The sequence below is a fragment of the Larimichthys crocea genome, chromosome XVII (genome assembly GCF_000972845.2).
Source record: "Larimichthys crocea isolate SSNF chromosome XVII, L_crocea_2.0, whole genome shotgun sequence".
In the NCBI taxonomy this organism is placed as follows: domain Eukaryota; kingdom Metazoa; phylum Chordata; class Actinopteri; family Sciaenidae; genus Larimichthys; species Larimichthys crocea.
In genome coordinates this window covers 11,936,407-11,958,615 of record NC_040027.1, presented here as the reverse complement: position 1 = coordinate 11,958,615, position 22,209 = coordinate 11,936,407, and the positions used below count along the sequence as shown (strand labels likewise).

Sequence of the window (22,209 nt, the reverse complement as noted above, 5' to 3'; positions counted from 1 at the left end):
GGAGTTTGTTACAATTATTGGCTAAAATATGTTATTTCTAAAAGTTATTATTTTTTATTTGATTTCTGAAAATCATCTTGCGACCTCCCCGGGGGGTCCCGACCCCTACTTTGGGAACCAGTGAGTTTATCGTGTGCTTTTATTCTGAAGTTTTGGCTCGGCTTTTAACGACTGCTTCCGGTAACTCGAAGACTCCAACAGGACGAAACTTGCTGCTGTTTTTTTCTCATGTTTTGTGTTAGATGGCTCAAATAAAAGACAAAGAAGCTTACCAAAGACTGAACTATCTTTACCAGGTAGGAAATAAATAATAAGTTTAAAAAACAAACCGCTGTCACGTCAGGTCACATGGTGCTAACGTGCTAACAGGTTTCGTGTCTCTGCAGGCGGCTCATTGCGTTTTATCTGAAAACGCTGAAAACGTGAAGCTGGCTCGTTTCTACTGCTTCACACAGAGGACCATAGCGAGACGTTTAGTTCTCAGACAGTAAGTTTAAACCTCAGTACTGTGAAGAGGCGTGTGTGTGTTTAAAGTGGATTTTATTTTGAAGGAAAGGCCTGAAAAGCTCCAGAATGACGTCACGTGTGTTGCCCATATGTTTTTTTTAAAATAAATATTAATCAATAACTTTCACACAATTTTATTATCAGGGTTGAAAAGTTATTTTTTAAAATTATATTTCTGTTTTTATAACAGACCTGCCTGTTTGTTTACATCCACAACTCCCTGGAAAAGACCAAAACCAACAATTTAATTAATCCTAATAACAAGTAATGTCTGTATAGCAAAAGGATCTCCTGGACCGGGATGATCTGTTTGTGTAATCTGGTCTGATCCCGCACACTGCCCACGTTGATGCTCCAGGTTGCCGGATAAAGTGCTACAGCCGTGGAAGAAATGTCTGTAATCCTCTGTAAATCAAAAATATCTCCACCATAATCGTTCACGTCTTTTAATCTCATGGATGCTGAGACAGATTCTGACCAACCACTACTGAAATTAGTCCTAAACATATGCACTGCTTCCTCCTGTTTGATTAACATTTACCAAAAACTACAGTGCCCAGCTGTTTGTGACATATTTTGATATTAAGATTTCAAATTTAAAGGGCTGTGAGACGAGAGACAGAACAGATAAGTCAGAAAGTTTCCACAGATGGACTAGCACACTGTTGGTTTTGGTCTGATCAGGAGGCTGGTGGACAAAAAGTCAGTCTTATGTAAGTCTAACGTGACATAAATAAGGTTTTCAACATCTTTTTTTATTGCAGAGATCCGTCAGTGAAGAGAACATTATGCAAGAAGTGCTGCTCATTGCTGATCCCGGGCGTAACTGCTACAGTACGACAACGAAGTGAGTCTGTTTTATTTTTCTCCTTGCATTTCATTTTATGTGTTTGGTAAATGTAATGTAAAGAAATGTGTTCACTCTATCTTTCCATCTGTCTGACTTTGTTTCAATAGGAAAGAACAGCAAGACTCGCTTCACTGTTATGAGGTGCCTGAGCTGCGGACAGAGCAAGACGTTACTGAATAATCCAGATCATTGTTTGTGGGTCGACCGCCCCGAGGCTCAGATGGAGCAACGAAAGCAGCCAGGTTATAACAAACTTCATCTTCTAGATTTCTCAACTATGAGTAGATAAGTGGAAAACACGCTCTGACCATTATCTTTTGTTCTTTCTTACCCACAGATCAAGGTCCCCCCTCTAAGAATCAGCCAAAAGAGAAAAAAACGCCGGATGGATCGGCGTCTTCTAAACACGGTGCTGCTCAGAGCACTGCAAGTACATAACTGCATATGAAGGACTGATATTCCTCTGACTGATATCCAGCGTCTATAATCTGAGGAAGTAGTTTGATATTATTTAAATGACACTCTTTAATTCTGTATTTTGGTAATTTATTTAGTCTGTGGCCTCTGTGAGATCAGTTTCAGCATCTTTGTGCAGTGTGTTCATGTTTCTTGCAGTCATTCTTTATTCTACCAGCAGATGGCCATCATGTGGATTTACAGAAATTATGTTTTCAAAAGGAAACGCTTGTTGATACGAAAGGTTTTATTGAAAACAGCCAACAAGAATGGAAAATAATTTTTTATGCTTATTATTTTTTGTACAAGCATGTGACTGTTGAGCATCAATCATCTGCTGTTAGATACTAAAAGGCTTAAAAAGAAAATAAAAATATCTCTTTCACTTTTTCTTCTTGTCTCCTTTTTCGCCCTTTGGCACTCTGAAACGTGTCTTCTGCAAATAGAAAAGGTTCTTGGCAAAAATCCTTGGAATATGACCCATGTACAGGAGAAGAGCCAGCATCATGCCTAGAAAACAGACATTCAGTGTGATCACAAGCACAGACAGCAGATGCACATATATTTATCTGAACGTGTTTTTACCTGTGAGAGGACCCAGCCAGTAGACTAATGCATACTCTGCCAAGGTGAATCCAGGACAGTGGAAGGTGAGGCCATAGGCCAAGGATGGGTTCATGTAAGCTGAAGTGTAACCTCTGGCTGCAAAAGGCAATGGACAGATAAAATTTATCTAGATGGACGTAGACACATAAAAGTCAGTTAAATGACACTTGAAACAGAGGATCACATGCATGACTGATGCGAAGGTGGAGTCCAAGGAACTCATAATAAAGTTGTGAGATCATTTCTGGGCAGTGCAGTGTTTAGCAGTTCTGAATTGACACACAACAACCCAATAAAAAAAATTATCATCCAATGAACGAAAGTAATACCAAATGAGCAAACTGAAAGTAACATATTATTTTCTTCTCTTTTATGGATATCTAGTTGTTTTTCAAATTCATGAAAAGATGCATGATATAATTGAAAGTGTCAGGTTTTTCTTTCCTGCAGAAATGTTCTCATATTTAAAAACACAAAGTTTCTTTTTTGAACCTTTTTATTGGAGGATAAAGTAGGGACATGGTTCAACTAAAACTTACCTGCATGAGACAGGAAAGTGAGGAGGACAGCGACCAGGGGCACCCGGATCAAAGCATGCCTGCGTTGCAGGTTTAGATGGATCAGATGAAAGATGAGTGCGCAAACACACTCTGTGAAAAACCCCTGATACAAAGAGACCAGCAGGGATGTGCTGCACTCTCTAGCCATCAGGTTTTTGATCATGTGCATGTCTGTCAGCTCCAGACCCCAGTAGTATACTGCTACAAGAAGGCCAAGGTGGGCCCCAAGGAACTGGGCTGCTACAGCAAGGAGAGTGGGAAGGGTGGTGGTCTCCAGCTGCAGGAACTTCAGCATCACCAGGCTGGGATTCCCAGATGCAGCACCGCAGATCACGCCGTGGGTTAGCAACACCACAAACAGGATGGTCAGAGTCACATCAGGACCCAAGCCCCCGGCCCACTCACCTACTTCCACAATGGTCTGCACCTCCAGCCAACATGCCACCAGCATGAAAGAGGACGCAAACTCCGAAATGAAGCTAAACCGTGGCCATTTTCTGAGGAGCGTTCGAACCGAGGCTGCAAAGATCACAACAGCCACGAAGTATCCGAGAGATGCGTTCAGTCCAGACATGACTCAGATCAGATGTCCCCTGCTGTTTCTTTTTCCAAAAAGAAATGAAAGAGTGTCTGACTTAACAAGTCTGCGTTCTGTTTGACAACGTGGCACATGCAGAGGCACCTTTCTTATCAGAGACACGTCAGGTCTGTATCCCAAAAACACCTGCCAAAATACACATGGGCCTTTGCAAGGTCAGGTCAAGAAAGCTGGCCCTCATTCAGTGTTCACATATAATAAGATCAAAGCTTTGGTTAAATCTCTCTACAGGATTACTTCTACTCCAAATATTATTTTTTCCCCCAGACAAAATAGATGAAGAGTAATAAAAATGCAAATGAAAACACTGGGCACACCACTGGATTCAAAAGACGGAGTCCAGTTCAATGATGCAGCAGATAGTAGTACTTAAAAGCGGTGCCAGTACTCTGAACCAGCAACGCTATGCACTTGGCATTTATCTTAAAATATTCTGACTTATATTCTAAAGTATCTTCTGCCCAATGTTGCAAGTAAAACAGAATTGAGACAATCACATCCAGAGTTATGACTGAAATATTTTTTATGCAAAGGTCTCTATCGCTGCATCTCCATCTTTCATTTATTATGTATTGCTGTAATGTTCCTGCTCTTTCATCCCCAGTGGAGACAGACATCAATGCCTCATCAGCTCATAACTCATCAGAGGGTTCCAGCAGTAAAACTACCTCGGGCAGCAGAACCAGAAATCAGGGCTGCAAAGGAGGAGCACAGTCTGATCAGCTTGCCTGCAGACTGTAGAGTAAAGTACTGAGCTCCACCTGCAAAATTACATCAGCAATTTATAAATACAGTCTTTGCAATAGCTGGCACTTCGTCTGTATTATGACATAATTCTGCCACTGCTATTATAAAAATAGGGAAACACTCTGATGATTTGATCTGCTCTGTATTCAGTGAACAGCTGGAACTGTGTCACTAAACAGGCATGCAGTGCATTGTTAGTAGCATTTTGAAGATATCAAGTTGGATCCACAGGCAATGCTTCACTAAAGAAATACACAGTGCACGTTTACTGTAGGATTTGGGATTGGTAGTTGGTTGTAATGCCATTAAGCCATCATTAATCGTGCATTGTGTCTCCATCCTGTGGTTGAATAGTAAACTCGACACGCTATCCTGCATTTGGTCTATACTGCTGCTGCATCAGTAAGAGACAGATCATAAATCTTTGTTTCTTTATTGTGCATCTCCTGACTGAAAATGTCCTTTCTACCTCCACAGTTAGATCACAGTTAAAAAAAAAAACTCAGCCCCAATCCTCTCTCTCATTTCACATAAAACATTTGGACAGTAGGGAAAGCACAGGTGTAAATATTTATAAAAATTAAAATTAGGCTGAATGAATTCCTGGTACTATGCATGCTGACTCACTGTCACATTGTCATGGTGTATTGTGGCAGAAAACCTTAATTCTTCTTCAATAAAAACAATATATATATTTATATAATACATATATCTTGATACATGCTCCTCCTAATAGGTTGGAATACTCCTGATTGGTACATAATCAAATCTTCAAACCTCTACAGAGTTGGACCATTAAAAGGGTAAACATGTTGTTGTTGTTAGACTAATAGAGTGCATAGAGTAGTTGTGTCACTATCCTGTGGGCATATAGACGAGCCAGAGAGGACAACATCTTCAGAAATGAGGCAGCATCATTTCATAACAAGTGTTCATAAATCCTCCATTGTCCTTGGCCAAGCTTCAATAAACCTTTCAGCGTAAGATATCTTGGGACTCCTGTGCACTTTCTCTCCACTAAATGAACTGACCATGGATGAATTCTCCACAACAAATATGTTCCTTCTTCAGTGTTAATAAACAATGTATAAAGTAATAAAATTAAAGAAAGACTGAAACTGTACGTGAGGACATGTTTACTGTGGGAAAATGTAATTCAGGTATAGGCCATATAAGTCAGTGTTTGGTTAGGTGCCAAAAACTGCAGTTCCTCAAACATTGGCTGGCTCCAGAAGTGAGTCAGTCTCCATAAGTCCCCATGTTCAAATGTCCAACTTCACAGCAGAAATAACCATGTTTACAGCCTGGTACAAAAAACTGTTTTTGGTCTCTATAGCTAACTTCATCGTTCATGACAACTATACTGAGGGTGAATTTTTCATAGAGCTTACCTATTCAAATATATATTAAGGCTTAAAGCTATGCATAATTAACAACAAGGCTGACAGGTAAGTGTCATTTCAGATGGCTTGTTTGAGCACCCAGGCATCATTCGGCCCGCATCAGGTCCACTGATGATCCACATCACAGATACTGTTATGGGAATTTTTAAAGAAAAACCCTTGAATAAGGAGGACTGGATTCAAAGCATCAAAGTTTAAGTTGGATTTATTATTCTCGTACAAGAAGGAGCGTTTAACAGTGCAGCACACAAAAGGGGTTACAGAGAAAAGGCTCCTCGAGGAGCTCTAACAGTTGGTTCTTATACATTTGTTAAAAATGGGCTGTCTCGGACACCTCCCTACTGATACAGATAATATCATAACATTCCTTTTTGGTTTTCTGCTCAGTAATCAGCATTATGTTTCATATCCAAATGGTAGCCTGTCTCTCCTGTCCTTGTACTACTGATAATTATCTCTCTCTGCCAGCCTCAGTAAATCACAGGCCGAATAAGGGAAGTGCGCAAGACTTGCAAAACACAGGAAACACACACACTATCTATATGAGTTAAAACATCTGCACCCCAGTATAATCCTAATTTTATAACAGATATGAAATCCATTGTGATGCAATCCATCTTTGTAGATATAAAGACATTGAAATGACAACAAATCCTGCATGCTCATGAATATTATATAAATTCCTGCCAATAGATAGCTCTTACACACTGGACCTTTATGTATTATCAATATAACTAATTAATTAAAGGTGCAGTGTGTAAGATTTGGAGCCTTTATTTTCAGAATAAGGCATGCATGAATATAATATTCACAACTATGTTTTCATGCATGTATAATCACCTGAAAATCAGCATATGTTTTGTTTTTTGTCCTTTTATATCTACAGTAGGCACGGGTCCTCTTTCATGGAAGTCACCATGTTGTCTCTACAGTAGCCCAGAACAGACAAACTAGATAACGACTCTAAACAGTGCCTTTCTTCTTTACACTTGGAAGGTGAACACTGTGCACTCTCAGGATGCTGGGTTCCTTGTGGTTCCTATAGTTTCCAAAAGTAGATTGGCAGCCAGAGCTTTCAGCTATCAGGCTCCTCTTCTGTGGAACAAACTACCAGTCATACAGATTGTAAAGCCCTCAGAGGCAAATGTACTTTGTGTCTTTGGAGCTATACAAATAAAATCTGATTTGATTTGAAGGTGTAGGCGGGTTATGTGATGAGGAATAGACGCAACTAAATTCTGCACACTGGACCTCTGATAAATGTTGTGATTGGATTATACGGATCACATGTAAAGAGATAAAAAAAAAAACAGGATGCTGTTGTTCCATAACATTCATTCATGAAAGTCAAGCTTGTAAACAAGATAATCATCTCCATCTGAAGCTTCTTCTGCTTTAGGTTACACACACACACACACACACACACACACACACACAGTGTGTGTGTGATGCTTAGATTCGAGGCAGAAGTTGTGAAATGTCAACGTCCCAGTGTTGTGTGTGTGTGTGTGTGTTTGTGTCTGTGTGTTTGTGTGCATTTGTGTGTGTGTATGTGTGTGTGTTTGTGTGCGTGTTTGTGTGTGTGTTTGTTTGTGTGTGTTTATGTGCATGTGTGTTTGTGTGTGTGTGTTTATGTGTGTAATTGTGTGTGTGTGTGTGTGTTTATGTGCATGTGTGTTTGTGTGCGTGTGTGTTTGCGTGTGTGTTTGTGTGCGTGTGTGTTTGTGTGTGTGTTTGTGTGCGTGTGTGTTTGTGTGCATGTGTGTTTGTGTGTGTGTTTGTGTGTGTTTGTGTTTGTGTGTGTGTGTGTTTGTGCGTGAGTGTTTGTGTGTGTGCGTGTGTGTTTGTGTGTGTGTGTGTGTGTGTGTGTGTGTGTGTGTTTGTGTGTTTGTGTGTGATGCTTAGACTCAAGGCGGAAGTTGTGAAACGTCAACGTCCCAGTATTGTGTTTGTGTGTATCTGTGTGTGTGTGTGTGTGTGTTTGTGTGTATCTGTGTGTGTGTGTGTGTGTGTGTGATCCCGGTTGCAGTGATGGCAGCAGCAGCAGGCGGGGAGGAAGAAGCAGCAGAGCCTCAGCAGACTCAGCCTCAGACTCAGACTCAGACTCAGACTCCGCCGCTCACAGTGGAGCGAGGACTCGTCGGGGGATGGCGGACAAACCTCTCACGCTGTTCGTGAAGCTGTTCGCCGCCGGTTTTTACGGTCTGAGCTCGTTTCTCATCGTCGTGGTGAACAAGAGCGTCCTCACCAACTACAGGTAACGGTTAACGGTTAACGGCCAACGGCTAACGGCTCGGCGGCGGTTGCAGCCGTTGAAGTTAGCGCCGTTAGCTTAAAGCTTAGCAGCTCTGGGGAAGTTGGTGTCTGCTCGGCGGAGCTAGCGACAACTTCTTGGGCTGTGAACCTCGTTTATGTTCGCACAGCTGGAGAGATGTTTGTGTTTTAGTTAGATACTGCACCGAGGAATGTAAATACACCGGGATTTGTGCCGTTGTACCGATCAATGGGGACTAAACTCTGCTCTGCCCTCCAGGTTCCCCTCGTCGATATGCGTCGGCATCGGACAAGTAAGTTTGCCTCTTTTTAAACTCACACAACTCCCTCAAATATACATACTTATCTAATATACGAGCTGTGTATTAATCCCACACACTGTTAACACTGTATAACATCATTATCTGCACTGTTAGTGATATATTCTTGCACTTTTTTGCCTTTTTTAGATGCTAAACTGCATTTTCTTGAAGTGCTCGTACTCAGTGCAATGATTAATTAAGTTTAATTTAATCTTAAAAAGATGTTATTGTGCTATTGCCTCTTTTTAAACTCATATAACTCCCTCAAATATACATAATTATCTAATATACAAGCTGTGTATTAATCCCACACACTGTTAACACTGTATAACATCATTATCTGCACTGTTATTTATATTTTCTTGCACTTTTTAGATGCTAAACTGCATTTTCTTAAAGTGCTCGTACTCAGTGCAATGATTAATTAAGTTTAATCTAATCTGATTTAATCATAAAAAGATGTTATTGTGCTGTTGCACCTCTGTACACATTCTGCCTTTTTTTAAAACTCACATAACTCCCTCTAATATACATAATTATCTGATATACAAGCTGTGTATTCATTATCTGCACTTTTATTTATATATTCTTGCACTTTTTAGATGCTAAACTGCGTTTTGTTGAAGTGCAATGATAATTAAGTTTAATCTAATCTGATTTAATCCTAAAAACATGTAATTGTGCTGTTGTATGTGTGTGTGTGTGTGTGTGTGTGCAGATGTTGGCCACAGTGGTCGTGCTGTGGGTGGGCAAGGCTGCGAGGGTGATCAGCTTCCCGGACTGCGATGAGAGCATACCTCGCAAGGTGAGACCACCTTTTTTTTAAAAATCCGTGTCCCGGCATGCTTTAATCCGCTGTGATCTGATTGTTTACGTGTGGGTTTTAAATTCTTTACAGACGTTTCCTCTACCTCTCCTTTATGTGGGAAATCAAATCACTGGTCTGTTTGGAACCAAGCGGCTGAAGTAAGTCCTCGTCTCTTTTTGCTTTTGAAACTGGGAGTTGATTTAGTGCCATCATGAGCTCATTCGGGCACGGCCCGAGTTGAAGTCATTCCATGTTGTCGTCTTTCCACCAGCTTGCCGATGTTTACTGTCCTCAGGAGGTTCTCCATCTTATTCACAATGCTGGCCGAGGGACTTCTCCTCAAGTAAGAAGATAAGCGATAACCCACTTCTCAGTCGTCTGCTTTCATTCAACAGCGAGGACAAGCTGTCCTCTTTGTGTTGTATTAGTTTGCTTTTATTTACAGCTCAAAGCACCCTGATTGGGTTTCATTGCTCGGCTGTTTTTTTTTTTTGACCTTTTTAACAGGAAGAAGTTCTCCAGGCCAGTCCAGCTGACAGTATTTACAATGATCCTCGGGGCGTTTATAGCTGCGAGGTAAGTTCTGCTACATCCAGGTGTCCTGGCAGTTAACCAAACCAGAATTACCTTCACTACAAAGGCTTGTCCTGTCCTGATATATGCCCTCACTAAAGTTATATTGTCTTCAGGGTCATTAGACACATGTTCTATATCTCAAGCTTGCCCAGAGCTACAAAAACTCTTATCTACTTCTTCTAAACTTACTTCTCTCTCATCTCTGTTCAGTGCCGACTTGTCCTTTGACCTGCAAGGCTACGTATTCATCCTCATGAACGACGTGCTGACTGCAGCCAACGGAGCCTATGTGAAACAAAAATTAGATGCAAAGGTATGTGGCAGCGCCGCCTGATGAATATAACCATTGTTGGGTTTGGAGCTGTTTTTGGCATTGAGCTAATGTTGGTGAATGTCGAGAACCCAAAACTGTCCTTCAGTCCTTAAAGAAACTCTGTGTACACAAACGCCGGGAGTGCTTTTCACTCCCTGCTGCTAAGTTGATTTAATTATCACCGTTTTGTAGAGAAAGTATTATTTGTGTGTAAAAAGTCGCTGCATTGCTTTTTTTTTTAACGGTCAGGTTAATGACGGTCGAGTCAGAAAAGTCTTGGAGCACGTTTGAGTCGTTTCTTATGTCACACGAGCAGACAGCTCGGCTCTCATGTTACAGCAGAAGCAGAACTGGGTCCAGATTTAGTCTGTGATGTCTGTAAAGCACCAGCTGCTAATACTAAACAAGACAGACAGGGATGTGAGAGGTGTGTGTGTGTGAGCGATATTATGAGGAAGTGAAAGATGGAGCCACACGAAACATGAACAAGAGGTTGGAGGTAGCGAAGAGGGCTTGCCATGCATGACATCTGTATGCTGGTTAGTGAGGAATGCACTGAAACACTTGTGAATAAGCCTCTCTGTTCCAAGCTCTGCTTATTTTTCATGCTCCTGTTGCTCCCTGCCCATCTGTTTCTATGCTTTCTCTCACAGGAGTTGGGGAAATATGGATTATTGTATTATAATGCATTATTTATGATCCTTCCCACTCTTCTGTTGGCTCATGTGACTGGAGATATGCAGAAGGTAAGCGGTCTGAGCATTAATTCACGAACGTGTGCGATTAAATCATCAAGTCTTTTGTTAGTTTTTTGTGTTTTTAGAAAAGTTAAATCCCAAAGTGAGCGCTCATACGTGTGAGCATGGGTGTGTGCTGTAAATACGAGCTGCCTGTTTGTTGGTGAGTGTTGGCAGAGACCTTCTGGTTTGCCCAGCTGGGGCCCAGCAGCCAGAAAGGCACAAAGCAGCTATTATGCACCTAGTAGACTTATTACAGCAGCGTGTACAGCTTCTCTTTTACTGAGTAACCTCTGTGGAGATGCAGAATACTTCCCTTTAAAGCTCAGTGCTGTGTCATTACAATCAACTCCCTAAAATGTGATCTTTGTTTTCTTTTCCTCCAAGGAGTGACTCGAGTTATAAAGCAAAAACAAACTGAATATTTTAAGCACATCATTTCTAATACATGACCACCTACTTATTTAGTTTAACTCCTGTTTTCCCGTATGCTTTTTTATGTCTGTCTGTGTGTGTTTTTACTAGTGAAGTTGTGTTGCCTCTCTTCTCAGGCGGTGGAGTACGACGGTTGGTCCGATATGTTTTTCCTCACCCAGTTCATCCTCTCTTGCATCATGGGGTAAGAACACAAGCCAGTTTGTGTGACGTGTGTGTGCGTGCGTGTGCAAGCAGGCAGGCAGGCAGGCAGGCAGGATGCGGTGTTGGTGTGCCAGATTTGAACATCTGGATCTCAACAGATTTCCGTGGTGCTGCTCTTACATCAATCTAGATTCTAGGCCAATACCTGTTAAGTTTGTTGAACGTTGTGAAATCTGATGGTCGTGTTTGAACAAGTGACGAGTCACTTGTAATTTGATAACATGCTTGTTTTGCAGGTTTGTTCTGATGTATTCCACTGTGCTCTGTACACAATACAACTCGGCGTTAACGACTACGATCGTGGGGTGCATCAAGGTGAGATCCGGATTCGTGTGAAGTTGTAGTTAAATACACCAAAACACAAAAAACTCTCAGCTTAATTCATATTTTCTTGATTTTCCAGAACGTCCTTGTGACGTACATCGGGATGGTGTTCAGTGGAGACTACATTTTCTCTTGGACTAACTTCATAGGTTTGAATATCAGGTATGAAACAACGTTTTCATTCACTCCCGTGGCAGGCCAAACATCTTTGAGCAGGGACACAGATTCTCACTTATCTGACATTCCAGCACGTACTGTACGTTTCACATGGCACGGTCACATAACAGATTAAGTCAGTTAGACATAAACATCAGAGGGAACATTAAACACTGTATTATTATGGCGTGTTGTCTTAAGGCATGCTAAATGACCATGAAATTCATGGTTCCCAGAGTTGTCACTTATCCTGTGAAATGTCTTGAACAGAATAATGTTCAGACATTCGTGGTTCCCAGATGTTGAATCTTCATGACTTTAGAGATTAATCTGGAGCCACTATCAGGTTAGAGTTGTCACTTATCCTGTGAAATGTCTTGAACAGAATAATGTTCAGACATTCGTGGTTCCCAGATGTTGAATCCTAATGACTCCTGATGAACACTGACCATCACGAGTTTGACATTTGTGGCTTTGACAGATGTTCACATTCCCATTTTCTGTAACCGCTTATCCTCATCGGGGTCACGGTGGCGGCTGGAGCCGTGTTCACATTGCCCCTCAGGATGATTTGTAATAACTTTGATGATTCATGGTTTATCACTAACGTGGGAACCAGAGGAAGCGATCAGATTTCTAGAATATGATGTGTGGGTGTGACTCTGCTATTGTGTCAGTATTAAACAAACTAGTGTCACACGGTTCACTGCTCTGATTGGTTGTAAGTCTGTCAATTCACATTTGCAGAACTGTTAAACTAATAACTTTCTTTCTTTGTATGAAACACAATAAAAATAAGGTTAAATCTTCTGTAAATGTTTCAATAATTTCCCAATTTAAAAAATGGTTAATTCGATTATTCATGGCATAAAAGAGCTGGAGGCTTCTCAGTCGTCATGTGTTCTCCTGTGGGACCCCCCACAGTCACGGGGCCTTAATAAAATCATTGTGGCCCATTTTGAACTAATCAAAGCCGGGCCTCAGATGTGCTAAGCTCACTCTGGGGGGAACATTTTGTTCTTCACACAGCTCATCGTGTGCCACGCAATCACATATTCCATCGCCATGTAGCCTCAGCCAAACAGTATCTGCTCCTGTCGACACAAATGTCACTGATACTATATGTGCCAATCAGCTGCCGTGCCTGCTGGATCTTGTCTGGAAATATGATGGATTTCATGACCGATGATGTGCTGCAACATGTTCACCTTTTAAAACTAATTGGCACAAAAAGAAACATGATTTTCAAGTCTCATTTTGCCCAGATCAGATTCATTGTTCTAAAAGTTTTACAGATACATCTCACTGTACACTCTTGTCCTGCCAGTGATCATAAATGTTAGTTTATTAGTTGTTTTTACAGCATGGTTGTTGTCCTTGTTGCAGCATCGCGGGCAGCCTGGTGTACTCCTACATCACTCTCACAGAGGAGCAGTCGAACAAAGCGAGCGAAAGCACCAAGCTGGACATCAAGGGGAAGGTGGTTGTATGACAGAGACACTGGACTTTATTATTTTTATGCTGATAAACAGGAAAATTCTATTTTTAGTATGACTTTTATTTATGGAGTATTTTTTAGCAGCAAAGGCAAAAGGATTGGCGGGAATTGTGTCGTGGCAACTTTCTTTCTGTGTTTGTGGAAACGGAGCCATCACCACGACTCTCTCGCCATGGTTACAAACCCTCCAGAGGGATTGTGGGTTGACTTTTTTTTCTTCTTTTTTAAAAAAAATATTTGTATTTTGATACTGTACATGTGAGCATTGAGAAGAAGGGAAACACAGAAGCAATAGTATTTATATTACAACATTTCATGACAGACAGAACGTGAAAAGTTAAAATGTCCTGGACACGGGAATAAACAGCCGGAATGAGGAATAGTTTTAAGCGTGGGTGTGTACCGATGAATCGTGGGAACATTAAGTAATGGTTATTTTAAAGGCACAATCCTTATTTTTTATTTTTTTTATTGCCTTTTCTGGTTTGCTGTTTACAGGGATTGTAACTTTGGATGCCTTCTAAGCACAGTGAGATGCACTGACACTCATTATCTGTTGTTTCAGTCTTTAGTATAATACATTTCTTTTTAATTTTTTATTTTTTTTTTGCGCATACACTGTTAAGAAACGTTACAGACGAACGGTAACGACGGTGATCTAACCTCATCCTTCAGACGACCAAAGTGGATGGATGGGCAGTGGGGCTGTCGGTTCCCATCAAGGATTGTGGCTTTAAATAATGTTGCTGCCTCCATTTGGGGGAAAATTAAAAAAAGAGTTTATATGTCGCTCCCTCAGTATTACAGAATGGTTGTTGTGGACTCTCCAAGGTTGTAACTGGTTCTCTCTATGCAGAATTAACAAACGCTACTTATGGTTTGTTATTTGTACAAGGGGATCAATTAGTTTTTTTTATTTTGACACAATGTTATCGCACTTTTAACTGAGGTAGCGCCTGGAAAAGAGAAAAAGAAGGGCGTTACATTCATTGTTGGGATTGAGATTATTCCTGAAATGTACGTTTCAGGTTTTTATAAGTATTACAAGAGAAACATGGTTTTCTAAACCTTCGATAGTCAGGTACAAGTGTTTTTTTTTTACTTTTCTCTACATCATTTTATATTTATTACTTTTTTTTTTAGACTAATATTCATTTTCTAGGAGCAGTGGCTTGTGTGTTGTTGATGCTGACCTCATCTCAAACACAGTAACCATGGATTTGTAGCAAAGATGTGTTTTTACATTAAAAAAAACTTGACACGACGTTGTCTTTTTGGATTTGTTATTACAAATGCAGCAACATCCAGCAGCATATTCACAGAGAACACACTGTTTTATTTAAGAAGGGACAATGCACATTAAACATGAACACCATCGTGTCAATGTGCCAGATTTAGTCACACAGGCTAATTTTCATCAGCAGTCCCCCGGCAAGTTTATGGCATAAGAAAACATACATGAGCACAGACAAATGATAAAATGATGACATAAGATAAAAGCACACATGCACAAACAGTAGCAGTGATTATAAAATGACATTCAAGATCACTCAGTTACTGATTTCCCTTTAATCTCCTGTAATATTCAACTTTAATCTGACTAAAACGAGTGATGGTGTGAATGTTTTGCAATTATCTATTCATAGATCGTCTAATATCACTTAATCTTGGATATTTCAACACAGTTCTGTAGCTGAGGATCTGTTTGTATTCACAGCTGATGATAAACTACAGCAGTGCAATGCTTCCCCCTTCTGTCATCTGTAGGAAAAATCATAAAATTTGGCTTCAGAGTTGCACAGTAGGGACACATTTATTTTTTTAATTACCACTAGGTGTCACCAACCATCAAACATTTTCAGATCCAAACTACTTTATGTAACAAGGTACAAATCACTCCACATGAAATTATCTTTTTTCATACACGAGTGTGACTGACACTCCACACACACACTGAGCGCTGCATAAACAGCTTCAAAAAGACCGTCTGAGACCAGTTAGTGTCTCCTTTTAATTCATTTACCGAAGAACAGAGCCGGAAAAAGAAAAAAAATCTGCACATAAAATTGGCGTTAATTAAGTTCAGCCTGCACTTCCTGAGCGAATAAAATTAATCTAATGATGTGGAGAAGACGATAAAGCACAGAACTGAGAGAAAACATGTTTTAATACAAAAACACAGACCATACATGTCGAAACAAACCCACTACCATGTGCAGCTCATGACCTGTGACCTCGCTGGTCTTCAGGCGACTTGAGCTGCACAGTTACAGCCCATTATCTCAAACACATCGTCAAGAAAAACGGGGCATAAATATCCACTAACTCATGTAAAAAGGTCTATAAAATTTCACCTTTGTCACAAATCCACTTGTGTTATTGTATTAATCTGACAGGCGACGCATCGTGAAGAACGTGCACAGTTTAAAACATTGCATTGTGTTTGCCAGTAACGGTCATAATTATAAGCACCTTCATCGGTCCAGCAGAATGAACACAAGAAAAACAAAAAGAGGAGAACCTGGGCTCAGCTGCCTCTGCCTTGATTGCATTTTTTTTTTTGGTTTAACGGGCATGTAGCACAGGTCGACGCAAAGAGAAACAAGAAACAAAAGAGGAGCCATCATAGCATCATGGAGGTTTGTTAGATCCTCTCTGCTCGGCATGTGAAACAAACTAACAAAAAAAAAAAAAACAAGATTGTGACCGCATAACTTCCCAACAGCCACACATCGAAAAAGACGCACTTTAAACTCAAGCAGACAACAGACTGATTTTCATTTGAGGCACACTGTGAAAGGTAACAATGCACATGGCGTTCATACTGGGATGATTAGTGAACAGGTTGAGTGCAGAGATCTTCTAATAAACAATGCTACAGAGGCCTTGGATTTCCTCCTGCAGCACGCTTGCAAAGCTTCTAACAACTACAAACCGTCCTGATTCCAACATAACGACTTGTTGTGTTTTGGTTTTGCAGTACTGGCTGCATGCCATGTAGTAAAAGTGTTGGAACCCTTGCGTGCATAGTATTCAAACTGCACCCAAACAAGAAATGCAGGATTGGGCGGTAAAGGTGCCTTTAGTTGCTTACTCATACATCCACACAAATATATATATATATGTATATATATATATATTATTTAAAAATGTGCAGTGCATTGGGGCTGTTTTCCGCCATGGCGTCTGAGACTCTACGTACAAAACTGATTATTTAGGTTCCTGAAACGTACCTCAAGTGTAATCGTGAAGGGAAATCTCAAGGGTGCCACCAGCTTCAGCCACACTAGGTGAAAGGTGAGGCGTTACTCACTGCAGGAACTGATTTATCTCCCTGCAGTGAAATGCAGCGTATGTTTGTAACGCTGCGCGTCTCAAAACCTACAAAAACTGGAGCCTCAAAAATCAAAGCACGTAGGCTCGATCCTTTCATAGTTCCCCGAGGCACAAGAACAACGCGGCTTACCTGATGTTTAATCTCATAATTATTAAAGGCAGAGACAGAGAAAGAGTATTAAATATATAACTTACTTTAACTTTACAAAAAAAAAATTCTAGATTTGTAAAGGAGTGACGTGGAAGAGCCTATGTTTCAATGATTAAACAGTCCAGCTGCTGTGCGTGGGTTTTAAAGTGTGCCGAGGTTCTCGGCCATGTAACACAGGCTGTAGAAGTTGCAGCCGATGCAGCAGAGGTTGCAGAGGGAGGACAGCAGTCTGTACAGCCACAGGCGACTGCTCAGGTGTCGGTATTTGACGTCCGTGTCGCACAGCTTGGCGTAAGCTTCGCGGTTCGACGACAGGCCGATGTCCTGACCCAATCCGCACGCCTGCTCGATGAGATGCATGTCCGCCATGATCTCTGAAGTCATCTGGCCGAACCACTGCGCGTTGACGGCTGCGACTGTCACCGACACAAAGAAGATGAAGATCTGGTGAGGAGGGGGAAAAGAAAAGAGAGGATGAGATTTTAAAAAATAGGTTTCATGCAGTGTGATGATGCGAGGCACAAACAACACACCTGAAAGGCTTCTTTGTCGTCCAGCATGTCGCTGGGATGATACACGGCGTAGATGGTGAGGTTAAAGAAGGCACAAGCTGAACCCAGGTGGAGGTAGAACGGGACAAGACGGCTCTGGATGAAGCCGTAGGTGTGTCTGTTCAGGTGGTTGTCCATCACAAAGCCTGTGCAGAACATCAGAACAACTCATGAGCACTGCACTGCGACCTGAACAAATCAAAACTTTATCTTAACCACAGTCAAATATCATTCATCTACACCTTTCTCCACAATGTCAGACAATCCTCACTTATAAATAAAGTGATGATACACCACAGTGTTGTGGTTGAATACTGGCAGCGAGTTCAGATGTTGCAATGTACTTAAGATCAAGTTAATAATCGGGACTTAACACTCTTCTTAAAGAGTATTTAAGATACTGTGCAGTTATACGTCGCCTTTATAGGTTGTGTTTGATACTAGGAGGACGATGAGGATCGAGACTTCTCGGCTTGCTTCAGGACCGGTTTGGCATCTTTGTGCTCTTTGGGTTGGGGTTAGTGTGCCGTGGAGCCGGAGCTGGAGGTGTCGAAAGAGGACGTGAAGTGCTCATGATACTGAAGTCAAATAGCTCACAGCTGCTACCTATGTGGGATTTGTTGAAGCATCCGAGGGTGAAAGACGTGCAGCCGAGGCTCGCTTCTTTGGAGAAAGACCTGAGCTTCATCACGGGTTCTCTCCCTTTTTAAAATTTTGATTCAAAATCAGTGTAGGAGCCAATATGAGTTTTTGTTGATTATTTTGCACGTTAGGCTGGCCTGCGAGGAGTTTGCATGTTCTCCCCGTGTCTGCATGGCTTCTCTCTGGCTTCCTCGCCGTTGTTTCCTGTCCATATGTTTTATATGTTACCGTTGACACTAAAAATTAGTTGCCAGTTGCAACTTGGAAGCTGTCGCCGTTGAGCCCTGCAAATAGACAGGAATGTGAACTGCATTCCTCTAAAGTAAAATATAAACACGCCTTGATTCACTGCAACCTGTGTGAACTCAGTGACCGAGCTACGACAAAAGCTCGTCAGCGAGCGAGTCGGGGAAAACTGGTTAGAGATGATACAAAGGCACACAAAGATGGGGACAGGTCTAAACACAGGCGTACTGAGTTCCAGTCACTCGAGATCACTCTGAAAGAGTCACTATTGTGTTGTGCACGTATCCCTCGTGTACTTTTATCATGTGTGCTTGGTACTGACTTGAAATAAAGGTGACCCAGATCTGCATCCCCCAGTAGGTGGAGAGCAGCAGCAGCTGCAGCAGCTTCACAGTGAACGTGGGCTCCTGGTCAGTGGACATGCTTCCTTCTCCAGTCCGGACTCCACTGTAGTCTCCAAAACCAACACTGTCTGAACACAAAGAGCCATAATCAGGCAGGTAGAGGTGAAAAGTGGGTGAAAGGGTGAGTGAAGTTTGATGTTTAGTTCCAGGATTGTTGATATGAAGATTAAAACCACACCTGTAGATACCGAAACAGGGACATAAAATAAATAAAACAACCCAGAGGTTGGTGTTCTCCTGAAGTTACTGAATCTTTGTTTTTTGTACAAGCATGAAAAAAACAAATCTTTTCCTGAGGTGTAAGAATGAGGAAGGACGGTGACGGTGATGTTCAGTTTTGGTTTGCAGACACGACGGTATGTTCCTGTTGTGAACACAGAATTTGGATGCTGATTTATAAATATGTCTGTTGCACGTGCAGGTAAAGAAGACAAGAAACATAAACATGAACTACAGATTTTTGCACAGAGTAATGTTATTGACACGGTGTCTCTTCTTTTTACGGCTTGTTCTGCATTTATATTGATTTTTTTTAGATTGCTATGTGCTGAAATATCGTCGGTTTGTTTTGTATCTGTTTTAATTCGACTTGTTCTTAGTTTGTGCTGCTGTCTGTCTTGACCAGGACTGCCTTAAAAAAACATGTATGTGTGAATATGAGGATTTATGTATAAATAGAAACACACATACACAGTTAAAAAATATATATTTCGGCCACTTGTGCATTTCAATTACATAGAAAATGTCCATTCATTTGATTTACAAAGTTTTAATATAAATTCACTAACAAACTTAGCGTGAAATAACAAGTAATAAGATTTATGTAATAAACTCAAAATGACTGCATTCATTTTCACAAATTGGCTTTATTAATACAGAATTCATAAAGCTGAAGCACATTGAATTTATTAGTACTATTAAATAAATCTTATTACTTGATTCACATTTAGTCAATTAGTTAAATTATATTAAACCTATGTTATTCTAATGGATGGAAACATCCATTAGAATAACATCCTCCATAATAGCCATAAATAAGTGTACACTTCTTTCTGCTTCTTTGCGGGATTTAATTTGTTCTAGTTAAGAGAACTTATATGCAGGTTCTCATGGATCGTGGCTGCTGCTGTGGTCCTGCACGACGTCCACTACACATATTCCTACTGTCATTATTGCTGCCATATCTCCATTACAGTTTATAGTTAGTTAATGACTTGCTGATGCTGTGCATCTGTGTCTCTCTATCTCTATCACAGGTTCCACTGCTACTGTAATCATTTTATCATTCATTGTATTCGTACAATATGTTTGTGTTGATTTGTCCTGTACACGTGATATCTGTTCCTGGGAGAGGGATCCCTCCTCTGTGGCTCTTCCTGAGGTTTCCTCCACCTTTTTTCCCTGTTAAAAGTTTTTCCTCACTCGAACCGAGGGTCTAAGGACAGAGGGTGTCACTCCCTGTACAGACTGTAAAGCCCTCAGAGGCAAATGTACTTGGTGACTTTACAAATATTTTCCTGAGGTATAAGAATGAGGAAGTTGGTTTGGGCAACAAATTGGCTTTATTAATAAAGAATGCATAAACCTGGCTGAAGCACATTGAGTTTGTTAGTACAATTACATAAATCTTATTCACATTAAGTCAATTAGTTAAGTTATATTAAACCTATGTTATTCTGATGAATGGAAAAGTCCTGCTTTTTTGAGTGCAGGAGAATAATAATTAAGGGTATGAATAAATAAGCGTATATTTCTTCCTAAACCTTGACCTTAGCAAGGCAAATAAATCTAGGTTTTTTTTTTTTTTTGCATGCTACAAGCCACAGTACACTATAGCCAAATCATGGAAATCCACTTCTAAACCAAGTATCAGTGTCTGGCTTGCAGGATTATCAGACTCGCTGGCACTGGAAAAACTTCACGTTAAAAGGGTAAATGTCAGATTTTTGACAGCATGTGGAGATCTTGTATGGTGTTCTTAGAGGGGAGGAAAGCATTGGAGGCATAACAATTGTATTTATTATACGCCTGCTTGTTTTTTTGTTATTTTTTTCCTCTTTTATTTGTTATTTGAAATGTTTTTCTCTAAGGAACGTTTTGGTCTGCAAGACAACACGTTACTGCCCTGTAATGTTTATCTCCTCTAAGGTTTGCCTTATTGTGATGGGTTAGTTTTGCACCTGTATTATATATTTTGTTGTAGTGTGATTGTTTATTCTGAAAATGAATTAAAAAAGTGTTCCTGCTTCTTTGCAGGATTTAATTTGCAGCTGGTTTGACCTGTTTCTTTTTTATTTATTTTGCTTTGACATGATCACTTTAAATCAATCAATCAATCAATCAGTGTGTAGGTGTGTCTGATACCATAAGGATCTATATAATCTTCCGCATAGTTGTCAAGGAAACACGCCTCACTGTTGACCTCGAACTGTGCGCGTGTGTGCGCGCGCGCGGGTGTGTGTGTGTGTGCGTGTGTGCGCGTGCATACTTGCTTTACAAGCTGTAAACTAAAAGTACAAGTTTGCACAAACACCTGGATGACTTCAGACAACCAGAGGGGGCCGAAAGTCAAACTTAAGCAGCCCGAAAAGAAGAGTTAAGCACCGGCTAAAGTCACCAAAGTCACCTCGACTTATTCCTCCAACAAGTAGCAACGACGAGCTAAAAACAGCAGACTGACGGAAGTGAACTGTGCAGCTCGGAGAGACTTAGCTTCGCTTATTAGTTACAGGTAGACGCTTTAAGAGTTAATGCATGTTTACGTTTCTATATGAAACACGGTGAGCTTCAGCTTACCTGTTCGCAGCTGTCTTCGGCTCGGACAGTGAAGCTGCTAACGCTGCTAAACGAGAAGAGGGCGGAACAACGTGTGTGTGTGTGTGTGTGTGTGTGTGTGTGTGTGTGTGCGTGTGTGTGTGTGTGTCCTCATACAGGTAAAACAGGACTGCAGTAACACACAGGGTGATTTATATAAAAGGTGTCTGCCCCAGTTTAAGGTGAGTTGTCATGACTTAATGTGGCTTAACAAAGTTAGGTTTGCACAGTTTGTTCAAATAAAGTGAAATAATTGTTCAGATTATATCCGATTTAATTAAATATATGCAAACATAGACACAAGGACAAATAAAAGAAACAAAAACTTCAGGTTCGTGCTGACTTCAAATAAAGTCAAATGTATCAGTCGAAAGCAAATACATCAACCCAGGTTGTGTGTGGACTTTATTTCCAACAGTTTAATAATCTGTATTTTTACTTTTATGTTTTGAGTGTTCTGTTTTGTAAAGATCTAAGCATTGGTTTAATTTAAATGCAGATGTATGTTATAGGCTGACTTTAACGTATGTTTACTGTAGTATAGGCTGACTTTAACATGTTTACTGTAGTATAGGTTAACTTTAATGTATGTTTACTGTAGTACAGGTTAACTTTAATGTATGTTTACTGTAGTACAGGTTAACTTTAACATGTTTACTGTAGTATAGGTTGACTTTAATGCATGTTTACTGTAGTATAGGTTAACTTTAA

At 40.6% G+C, this 22,209-nt stretch overlaps 4 protein-coding genes across 5 annotated transcripts; 2 read left to right on the top strand and 2 right to left on the bottom strand.

Moving 5' to 3' along the window:
• Positions 1–141: 141 nt before the first annotated feature.
• On the top strand, positions 142–2,121 carry rpp21 (ribonuclease P subunit p21). Its single transcript, XM_010731045.3, has 5 exons — positions 142–296; positions 387–487; positions 1,272–1,354; positions 1,465–1,599; positions 1,695–2,121. The coding sequence occupies exons 1-5, from the start codon at positions 243–245 to the stop codon at positions 1,793–1,795; spliced, it is 474 nt and encodes a 157-aa protein (XP_010729347.2). The 5' UTR covers positions 142–242; the 3' UTR covers positions 1,796–2,121.
• Positions 2,110–3,631, bottom strand: aqp12 (aquaporin 12). The gene is made up of 3 exons (XM_010731046.3): positions 2,959–3,631; positions 2,399–2,515; positions 2,110–2,323 (listed from the first exon to the last, which is right to left on the bottom strand). The coding sequence occupies exons 1-3, from the start codon at positions 3,551–3,553 to the stop codon at positions 2,196–2,198; spliced, it is 840 nt and encodes a 279-aa protein (XP_010729348.2). The 5' UTR covers positions 3,554–3,631; the 3' UTR covers positions 2,110–2,195.
• Positions 3,632–7,752: 4,121 nt separating this feature from the next.
• slc35d1a (solute carrier family 35 member D1a) lies at positions 7,753–13,937 on the top strand. Its single transcript, XM_010731047.3, has 12 exons — positions 7,753–7,984; positions 8,261–8,294; positions 9,022–9,108; positions 9,202–9,269; positions 9,383–9,454; positions 9,619–9,687; positions 9,898–10,000; positions 10,654–10,746; positions 11,289–11,356; positions 11,613–11,691; positions 11,780–11,862; positions 13,243–13,937. Exons 1-12 carry the CDS (start codon positions 7,875–7,877, stop codon positions 13,346–13,348), a joined length of 972 nt encoding a protein of 323 aa, XP_010729349.1. The 5' UTR covers positions 7,753–7,874; the 3' UTR covers positions 13,349–13,937.
• A 163-nt stretch (positions 13,938–14,100) lies between these two features.
• On the bottom strand, positions 14,101–21,609 carry LOC104919118 (transmembrane protein 205). Of its 2 annotated transcripts, none has more exons than XM_010731049.3 (4): positions 21,481–21,609; positions 18,603–18,752; positions 17,375–17,538; positions 14,101–17,285 (listed from the first exon to the last, which is right to left on the bottom strand). In XM_010731049.3, the coding sequence occupies exons 2-4, from the start codon at positions 18,700–18,702 to the stop codon at positions 16,983–16,985; spliced, it is 567 nt and encodes a 188-aa protein (XP_010729351.1). In that variant the 5' UTR covers positions 18,703–18,752; positions 21,481–21,609; the 3' UTR covers positions 14,101–16,982. The 2 variants fall into 2 exon arrangements, with proteins under 2 accessions (XP_010729351.1, XP_027146141.1); XM_027290340.1 differs by having other exon boundaries at positions 18,603–18,748; positions 21,481–21,601.
• Between the last annotated feature and the right edge of the window lie 600 nt (positions 21,610–22,209).